Source organism: Otolemur garnettii, unplaced genomic scaffold, assembly GCF_000181295.1.
Source record: "Otolemur garnettii isolate 467f Iridium unplaced genomic scaffold, OtoGar3 scaffold00006, whole genome shotgun sequence".
NCBI classification, from domain to species: Eukaryota; Metazoa; Chordata; class Mammalia; order Primates; family Galagidae; genus Otolemur; species Otolemur garnettii.
This window is the reverse complement of record NW_003852401.1, coordinates 10,335,119-10,345,377: the sequence shown is the minus strand read 5'-3', so window position 1 is coordinate 10,345,377 and position 10,259 is coordinate 10,335,119. Positions and strand designations below refer to the sequence as shown.

Sequence of the window (10,259 nt, the reverse complement as noted above, 5' to 3'; positions counted from 1 at the left end):
AAAAAAAAAAAAAAGTAAAAACTGTATGGATTCTTTCTAAAAGGAACAAGCTGTAAGTATAAAATAACTTTTAAATAGCAAGAAATAACATTTCTAACATAGCAGTACTATGTTCTGCTGGGCTAGTGATCTGAGAGCCAAGGAAAACTAAGATGAGATAGGTTACATTTGCTTTTTCTTTGTGGAGTCATCTTGCTTCAGTATGTTCCATGTTCTTAGCTAAACAAATCAGGAACACAACCCAAACTTAATTACTGTGTGGTTGTATGTATATGCATGTGTATGCACTCCTCCTGTCAGTCAGTAATGGGCCTGAGAAGCTGCCAATATATAAGATCCGAGTTTTTAAAATCCTTATGTGTGTATATTTATGATTATATGAACAAAAAATATATACATCAAACTATAAACATCAGTGTTTTCAAGAAGTAGACTCAGGGATAGCAGAGACTATATATATTTTATTTTCTATACCTTTTACCATTTAAATTATTATAAAGTTTTTATCTTTATAATACTGAGTACATTAAAAATTTAGAATTAATATATTTTCATAGTAAGTTATTTTTGATAATTATGTGGTGACCATCTTTATCTTAATATTGGTTTTCCTTAGTGTATATTTTATTGTCTTATGTTACGTTTTAAAAATTATTTTCTTGCCTTTGATTTGATTAGCTACATTTAAAAATACTTTTTGACCTCCTCTATTTTCTAAATTTTATATTTGTTTTCTTTTCTTTAAATAAGTGTTCTTGATATTTAACATACATTATTTATTTAACAAGATCTAAAGTCCATCAGTACCTTTACACTCCTACAACAATTCAAGGACCTTAAAATTCTGACCTCTCCGTTTGTCATGTATCATTTGATTGTTGAAAACTTTAGTTCTGACTTACTGTAGGTCTGTCTGTATTTAGGAATTGTTAGATTGCTTTACATAATAAATTTTTACTTTGCTTATATGCCCATTTGCCAGTGCCTTTCCTCATCATTGCCTATTTCGTTTTATACCTTGCTTTTGAGGTTTTTTCCTTCTTAAAATACATTCTTTAATCATTTTTTTATCTAGAATCTATGAAGGGTAAACATTGGCATGTGGAAGATATTAATTTACTTTTCTTCTGGCTTTGCTTATGACACAAGTTGGCAGTTTTTCTAAAGTTCTTTAATTATTGAGATTTTTTCTTTTCAATCTGATTGATTTAAAGATGTTTCTTTCTTTGGTATCCTGCAGTTTCACTATGATATTTCCAAGTGTGTGTATAATTTTATGTATTCTGCTTATATTTTTTGATACTTTCTTAATCTTTTAATTCATCTGTTCTCAAACTCTCTGCTATTGTGTTTTGACTCTTGTCTCTCCCCCACCCCATTTCTCAGTTCTCTCATTCAATAATGTCTGTTGGAAGAGTCCCAAACTCATTCCAACACACTTTATGTATATACTTCTGCTGTTTTCCTTCCTTTGTCCCCTTGTGTTGTCTGTCTTCCATTTTATCAATTTTTGTGTGTGTGTGTGACAGAGTCTCACTTATTAATTCTTAGTAGAGTGCTGTGGCATCACAGCTCACAGCAACCTCCAACTCCTTGGGCTTAGGTGATTCTCTTGCCTCAGCCTCCCTAGTAGCTGGGACTACAGGTGCCCGCCACAACGCCCAGCTATTTTTTTGTTGCAGTTTGGCTGGGGCTGGATTTGAACCCACCACCCTTGGTATATGGGGCCAGCTCCCTACTCACTGAGCCACAGGCACTGCCCCCAATTTTTTTTTTTTTTTTTTTACAATTTCAAATTAATATGGGGGCACAAATTTTTAAGTTACATTGTTTTCAATTCTAAGGTAAAATTCAAGTTGCAGTTGAGCCCTTCACCCAAGGGGAGTCTGCTGAACACCCTCACATTGTGCACATTCTGTGAGATTCTTCCAATTGCCCTTCTGCCTCCCCTGTCCTCTCTTGCTCCTTCTTCCTCCCCCTTGGTAGACTATATTTGCGTTTTATCATTCATGTGGGCTTGTAGTTGTCTATATATTGGTTTCACATTAGTATTGAGTGCATTGGATCTATATTTTTTTCCATTCTTGAAATACTTTACTAAGAGGAATGTGTTTCAGCTCCATCCAGGTAAAGATAAAAGATGCAAAGTCTTCATCTTTTCTTTTGTCTGAATAGTACTCTATGGTGTATACATGTGCCACAATTTGTTAAACCATTCATGGGTTGATGGGCATCTGGTGGGTTGCTTCCCTGTCTAGGCCATTGTGAATTGATCTGCAAGAAACATTCTGGTGCAAATGTCTTTGTGGTAAAATGAGTTTTGTTCTTTTGGGTAGGTAACCTAGTAATGGATTTGTGGGATCAAATGGAAGGAAGAACAACTTTTAGTTCTTTAAGAAATTCTCCATACTTCTTTCCCATAAAGGTTATATTAGTTTGCAGTCTCACCAGCAGTGTGGAAGTGTTCCCTTCTCTCCACATCCACCCTAGCATCAGCAGCATTGGGACTTTGTGATGTGGACTAATCTCACTGGAGTTAGGTAATATCTCAGAGTAGTTTTGATTTGGATTTCTCTGATGATTAAAGAAGACGAGCATTATTTCATGTGTTTGTTAGCCATTTGTCCGTCATCTTCAGAGAATTTTCTGTTCAAGTCTCTTGCCCATCTATAGATGGCATTGCTTGCTTTTTTCTTGTTGATTAATTTAAGTTCTCTGTAGATTCTGGTTTTCAGATTCATAACATGCAAAAATCTTCTCTCATTCCAAAGGTTGTTTGTTTACTTTAGTTGTGGTACTCTTAGCTGTGTAGAAACATTTTAGCTTGATCAAACTATTTATTTTTGGTGTTGCTACAATTGCCTGGAGGGTCTTCTTCATAGTATCTTTTCCTAGGCCACTATTGTCAAGCATTTGCCCCACACTCTCTTCTAGAACTTTTATTATTTCATGTCTTAAATTTAAATATTTTATCCAGTGAAAGTCAGTGGTAAGAGGTGGGGGTCCACTTTTCAGTCTTCTACATGTGGCGTCTACATGTAGTTCTCCCAGCACCATTTATTAAATAGAGATTCTTTTCCCCCAGTACATGTTTTTGTTTGGTTTGTCAAAGATCAAATAGTGATATGTGCCTAGCTTCATTTCCAAATTCTCTATTCTAGTCCATAGTTCTATCCTTCTGTTTTTGTGCAAGTACCATGCTGTTGTGATCACTTCACTTAATACAACCTAAAGTTTAGTAATGTGATGCTTCCAGATTTTTTTTGTTTGTTTCTAAGTAGTGTATTGGCTATTCAGGGTTTTTTTCTGGTTCCATATGAAATGAAGTACTATTTATTTGAGTTCTTTAAAGTGTGATACATTGGTTGGTACATTAATGGGAATTGCATTAAGTCTGTAGATTGCTTTTTTAGTATGGACATTTTAATGATGTTTAATCTTCCCAGCTACAAGCATGGTATATTCTTCCATTTGTTAATGTCTTCTGCTATTTCTTTCCTCAGGGTTTCATAGTTCTGTTTATAGAGATATTTCATATCCTTTGGTAGATATATTCCCAGATATTTCATTTTCTTTGGAGCTACTGTAAAAGGTATAAAGTCTTAGATTTTATTCTCAGAATGAACAGTCATTATTGACTGTTACTGGAATATATGATTACTACTCATTTGTGGGCGCTGATTTTGTATCCTGAGACACTGCAATATTCCTTGATCACTTCTAAGAGCTTTGTAGTTGAGTCCCTGGGCTTTTCCAGGTATAAGATCATGTCATCCACAAAGAGAGTTTGACCATTTCTGTTCCCATTTATACCCTTGATCTCCCTATCTTGCCTAATTGCAATAGCTAGGACTTCCAGCACTATGTTGAATAGCAGGAGCGACAGTGGGTATCGTTGTCTAGTTCCAGTTCAGAGTGGGAATGCTTTCAGTTTTATTCCATTAAATATGATGATCATTAACTTTTAACCCACCCTTTGAAGTTATAATTTCAATTAAATGTTATTATTATTAATTTTTTGCTGTTTACTTTCATATTCCTAGATATATAATTTTATTGTTTTCCTTATCTGTATTGATTGATTTATTGATTGATTGAGATGAGGTTTCACTCTGTCACACAGGCAGTGGCATAATCATAGTTCACTATAACCTAAGTCCTTCTATCTCAGCCTTCTTAATAGCTGGGACTACAGGCACATGCCACTATCCCCAGTTAATTTTTTTTTTTTCAGCTTTTTGGCCAGTCTGGGTTTGAACCCACCACCTCTGGTATATGGTAGCGCCCTACTCCTTGAGTCACAGGTGCTGCCCTATACCCAGCTAATTTTTTTAAAAAATTAGTTTGTAGAGATATTGTCTGTGTATGTTGCCCAAACTTGTCATATTTTAATAATCCCCTGTTCTTTTTCATATACTTTTATCACCTCTTTTTCTTTTTAAAAAACATTTTTAATACTTTAATCACTAAAATTAGTGTAGTTCTCTTATCTCTATTCTCCTGTTATACATTCTCCCATTTTGGGGCACAGTAATAGGTGTACTGTCATTCATGGGTTTTTTTATGATTAAATCATAAACACATAGATCATGTATACATTAATACATTTATGGGGTACAGTGTGCTGATTCCATATAGAATTAGGAATGCTTATATCACACTTGTTAATATATACTTCATCTTGTCCACTTAATTATTGTGTTAAGACACTTATACTCTATACTTAATAGATCTGACATGTACCCTTACATTATCCACCGTAGGTGTGATCCCACCATTCACGGTTTTGAATTTATTCCTGTGTTTATTCTTATGTTCAAGTTTGACTTTTTTGAGAATTATTTTTTGTAGTACTTTTTCTCCTATACATTTTCTCAGTTGTGGAAGCCTCCTTTTAGTGATGATTGTGTCTTCCTGAATTCTCCAGTATACACTGGCCATATACCAGTTTTTGTTGTCTGTGTATTACTATTGATTCTTCATTTTTCTCTAAATGTATTCGGCTCTATTTTGAACCTACTCTTACAGGTTTAGGATTCTAATATCATGTGGTTGATTGTTCTCCCCTCAGACTAGGAAAAGATGGAACTCCAACCCCATAAGCTCAGATACTCAGGTTTTCATGCAACAAATTTTCTTCTCCCTGCTTCATGTACTTATCTCACTTTGGCCCTTAGCCATGTAGGATCTTGGATTTAAACATCCATCCCCACTCAGGTTTCATAGTCTGAGTTCTTCTTAATACTCACCCTAATAACTGAGTTCCTTTTTACTGGTAAGGATTCTATGCCTTTATTTGGAATCCAGAGATTTATTGCCCTTGCTTTCAGTAATATGTATTAACATTTTTATCACTATTTTACCCAGCCTATTTGCGTCCAGCAACTCAGTACATGATTTTTTAAATGATATGGTCTATATTTTGAGCGTTTTACACATTTATTGAGACAAAGTTAATAGACATCACTTAATTCAAACATTTTATTTTTAAGATCCTCATTAAAAAATAAAAAAAGAGTTATAAAAGATCCTCTTTAAAATTTAATTGTAACTTTTAGGATTTGTGAATATTAATATATTTTTTGCTTTTATTTTACTATTCTCTATTTTACATGTTTTAAATATCTTTACTATCTTTGTTGCATTATTCTTTAGCTTACACATTTAATGAATTGTTTATTGCTTTAATTTTTATAGGATGAATCTTCAAGAAGAATTGGATGAACTTAAAGTACAAATATCTATTGATAAGGCAACAATACAAGAATTGAATAGGTGTATGGCAGAGAAAAAAGAAGGTAAACTTTCTGTGCAAATAAATGGTTAACATTGGAATTTTTAAAGTATCTAGTTCTTGATGTCTTTACTTTCAATTTCTTTTAATATTTTTATCCATTATCTCCCTTTCTCCCCTCTATACTAACTGATAATTCACTAACATTTTCCCTTCTTATGAGAACATCAGATAAATAGAACACCTAAAAGTTACTTTTATAATTTTTTGAAATTGTAAGGAGATGTTTGATGAAGAGAAAAGAAATTCATTTTTATTATTTATTGATAATATTTTTCTTTTTCAGTTTTATATATCATATAGCCTTATACTCAATATCAATAATTCAATTTTTTGACTTTTTTTTGAAATTATTTAGTTCTCATATATTTTCCTGGAATTTAAATCTCAGAGTTAGAAGGAGACTTGGAAATCCTCAGATCTGCAGCATCCTTAACCACTAGCCTAAAAATATTCAGTAGTGGGACTGTTTCACTGCTACACTTGCAAAAAGATTATTCTTTTGTTAAAATTAAGGTAACTATATTTACTAAACAATTGCAGTACCTCATTAGAAAAAATTAATAAGGTTGATATGATAGGACTTTTATTACTTAACCTGTTGCAACCTAATTATTACCATTGTACTTTTAGATTTTGACAATTTGTACTTAATCATATAGTCCTTATCTGGCTTTTGTCCCAGTTACTGTTGTTCCAGTTGTTGATACTTAGGTCACTGGTGACTTGTCAAGACCAAGTATATTTCAACCCTTATATTTACACCTTTAATTTTCATGATATTTCAAGCTTACTTTTTATTATTATTATTGGTTAATGTGAGGATATACACAATTAGGTTATATTTTTGCATTTCTAAGGTAAAGTTGTAGTTGAGTCTTTCACTCGGGAAGGGTACCATATACCCTTACATTGTACCTCATAGATGGGAACCAATTGACCCCCTTCCTTCGCTCTCGAATTTAATTGTGTTTTTCTCGTGTGGGCCTATAGTTGTTTTTCTACTATTTTCAGACTAGTACTGAGTATATGGGCTACTTGATTTTCCATTCTTGAGATACTTTATTTAGAATATTCTCCAAATCCATCCAAGTAAATATTAAAGATGCAAATTCTCCATCATATATCACAGTTTATTAATCCATATGCACTTGGGTTGTTTCCGCATCTTTGCAATTGTGAATTGAGCTGCTATTAACATTTTAGTTCAGCTCCTGAAACACTTGTTTTTTTTGTTTTACTTCTTATTCTTCTGTCTCTTCCATTGGAAATTCTTCTAAGACTTAATCCTTGGTCTAGTTTTTTGAAAATAATGACTATTGTTTTTAAAAAATTAAACTTTATACACATTTATAAACATTCAAGCAATAAGAATAAAAAGAAGCAAAGAAAAATTCTCAACCAGTTAAAAATAAAAATCTCTAACAATTATCATATAGCTATCTCTTGATGGGAAAGAAGCCTAGATAGACAAATTATATAAAAAGAATGCTAAAACATACTATTTTGAAAAAAAAGTTTTACATTTATTTTATTTGGAGCCAACCAAATGAAAAGAAACAAAGAAAAGGGTAAATAAACTGTTGTACTTTAGATAGATAAATGTTTATTTTATTCAAGAGGTATTAATTTCTAAAAGTTTTTCTCTAACCTTAAAAATTAAAAAATATTTAAGATGGAATTACTCTGTATTTTTTAAAGCATGTTTTAATTTTAGGGGCATTATATATTAACATCTTTATATAGTCCCAACTACTAGGAAGGCTGAAACAGTTAGATCCCTTGAGCCCAGGAGTTTAAGATTGCAATAAGTATGATAATACCACTGAACTCTTGCCTGGAGACAGAGTGAAACTTTGTCTCAAAAAAAAAAAAAATATAAAAAACAAAACAGAACAACTACTTACATAACTATTTGTGTTGTATTAGGCATTTTGAGTAATATAGCGATGATATAAGTATATAGATGGATACACATATGTTATATGCAAATGTGAGGCCATTTTATATAAGAGATTTAAGCGTCATGGATTTTGGTATCTGTTGGAGGTCCTGGAACCAGTACTCTGAGGATACCAAGAGGCAACTATGTATCACACAGCAATTCCACTCCTAGTTATATGTGCAAGAGAATTAAAAAGAATTATTTAATAGCCAAAAAGTGGGTACAATCCAGGCATCGTTACCCTTTGCATATGTAAACTTAATTGTATATATCCTCATATTAACCAATAATAATAATAATAATAAGTAACTGGGAAAAAAGCCAGATAAGGGCTATGCGAAAACTAATTATTAAGGATAGAGATATGTGTAGGAGTGGTTGACCAGAAGGACTATCGTACTTGACTAGGAAAATCTAGGTCCTTGATTCTAACTCCCTTCAGAGGCTTCAATCACTGGCCATGTATCCTGCATAGTTGGAAAGGGCAGTGTTTTTCCTTAAGACACACCAGATAAAACCTTAATCATGACCTACAGTCAGGCCTGAAAAGGCATACATAGCCTTTGCCCAAGAACTAGACCTCTCAGTCTTTACAAGTGCATGAGTATGTTCATAAAACCACTCCCTATGCTGTTCTTCACTGAACGCTGAGGGTTTGTGTATCAATCAAACAATACAAGATACAGCAAATGGGAAAACTCCTTCACAAACAATAGCAAGCATTCATTTACTGCAGGTGGGTCTGTGGCTGAAGCAGCTCTGTTACTGCAGGTTTTCTGATCTAGCTCTCTTTCAAGCTACAGATGTGATTCTTGATCACAAAGGGACAAGTGTAAACATGGAGATGGGTTTGAAATAGGCACATTGTTATGTGTACCCACATTTCTTGGGCTAAAACAAGTCACTTTAGTAAATATAGGTAGTAGCAATTCATATTATCAGTATTAGTTTATGTGGTAGATTAGGGACATATATTGGACTTTTTAGGCTCTTACACTTATTTAATCATTCTGAAAGTTGTTTATCTACCTGAAAGCATCTTCCAGGAATTGCTTTATTCCTTTCAGAGATTATTGGCAAAAGACATGACAGCCAAACCCTGAGGCCAGGTTTTAATGTCAGCATCTTAGAATGGGCCTTTATGCTGCCATTGTTCTAATGAGTACTCCTTTCATACAATGACAATTTCATTTTCTAATCCTAAAGTACTGGAACTTATGTACTTCCTTTGTCAACAGTCAGTTCCTCTATGAGCTCAGATCTTTCTTATAGTACCTAGTAGAGTACAGCCAGCAATAACTAATTCATACTATCAGCATTCTGCCTCCGCACTTTCTTACTCAGTGTAACAAGTTTACTAGGTATGTGTTTTGCCTTCCATGTTGCACCAGATGGCAGTTTACCAAATGTTTTGCCACTGTATATTATGGGTCATCAATTTCTCAGCCTCTTGTGACTTACATTTGACACTCACCCAGTCCCAATATCATGCTACATAATTTAGGTTTTTATTACTCTAACCCATTTAGAGTTAGAGTTACCAATTTCTGTATCCATCAGCTTTTCTTTGCTGAATAAACAGCCACTCACAAAATCTCAATAGCATCCAATAACATTTATTTCTTGCTCATGGGTCTGTAGATTAGTAGAGATAACTGTGCTTTCTGCTGCAGGTCTGTGGTTGGCAGGATACCTTACCTTGAGGCTGAATATTGGATTTAGGTCAGCTCCATATGTCCTAATCAGGCCAGGCTGAAGGGGTAATGATTACCTAGGCATGTTGTTTTAAATGTGAGTGTTGGAAACATACAGAGGGCAATCAAAAATACAATTTCTTGAGTTTTCGGCTCTTAACAGGCACACTATCATTTATATCAGGCGTCCTCCAACTATGGCCTGCCCGCCTAGGACATTTATCCAGCCCGCCGGGTGTTTTTGTCGCCCCTGCCTGTGCTACTTAGCAGCCAACTCGTCCTGGGGCCTGCAGTCCAGCCCTCCAGCAGTCTGAGGGACAGTGTGGCCCCCTGTTTAAGAAGTTTGAGGACCCCTGGTTTATATCCACATTCTCTCAGTTAAAGCAAATCACCTGACCAAAGTCAACATTAGTGGAGCAGGGATCTGTATTCCTTCTTTGAATATATAGAAGAGAAGAGTCAGCATTTACTGAGTAATAATCTACCATAGTGTGATATAAATGTGATATAAGCCAACAAAAGAAGGCATTTTAGGGCCATTATTATATATTGCAAGGATTTGGTTTTCTAGATGATCTGGCTCAATATAGGAATAAAGCATCTATGATGTAGTAAATGGATTACAAATTTCAGATTGTTGTTATTAAATATTACTTAAATATTACTAAGACTTACATAATATTTGGGCAGCATACAATTTGAGTTTAGAATTTCTCGGCCTGGGCGAACATTTTATGAGGAGGACACCCCGGGCAATTGAAGCAACATCAAAAATACACTATTGGGACCTGATCAAACTAAAGAGCTTCTGCACAGCCAAGAACAC

General features: G+C 34.0%; 1 protein-coding gene across 2 annotated transcripts in view; it reads left to right on the top strand.

The window, feature by feature from the left end:
* Nucleotides 1-10,259, top strand: part of CNTLN (centlein) — a 319,321-nt gene that overhangs the window by 202,592 nt on the left and 106,470 nt on the right. For both annotated transcript variants that reach the window (XM_003782868.2, XM_012813233.1), the window contains exon 13: nt 5,698-5,798. In XM_003782868.2, coding sequence (XP_003782916.1) covers nt 5,698-5,798 — 101 coding nt within the window. The remainder of the gene's footprint in view (nt 1-5,697; nt 5,799-10,259) is intronic.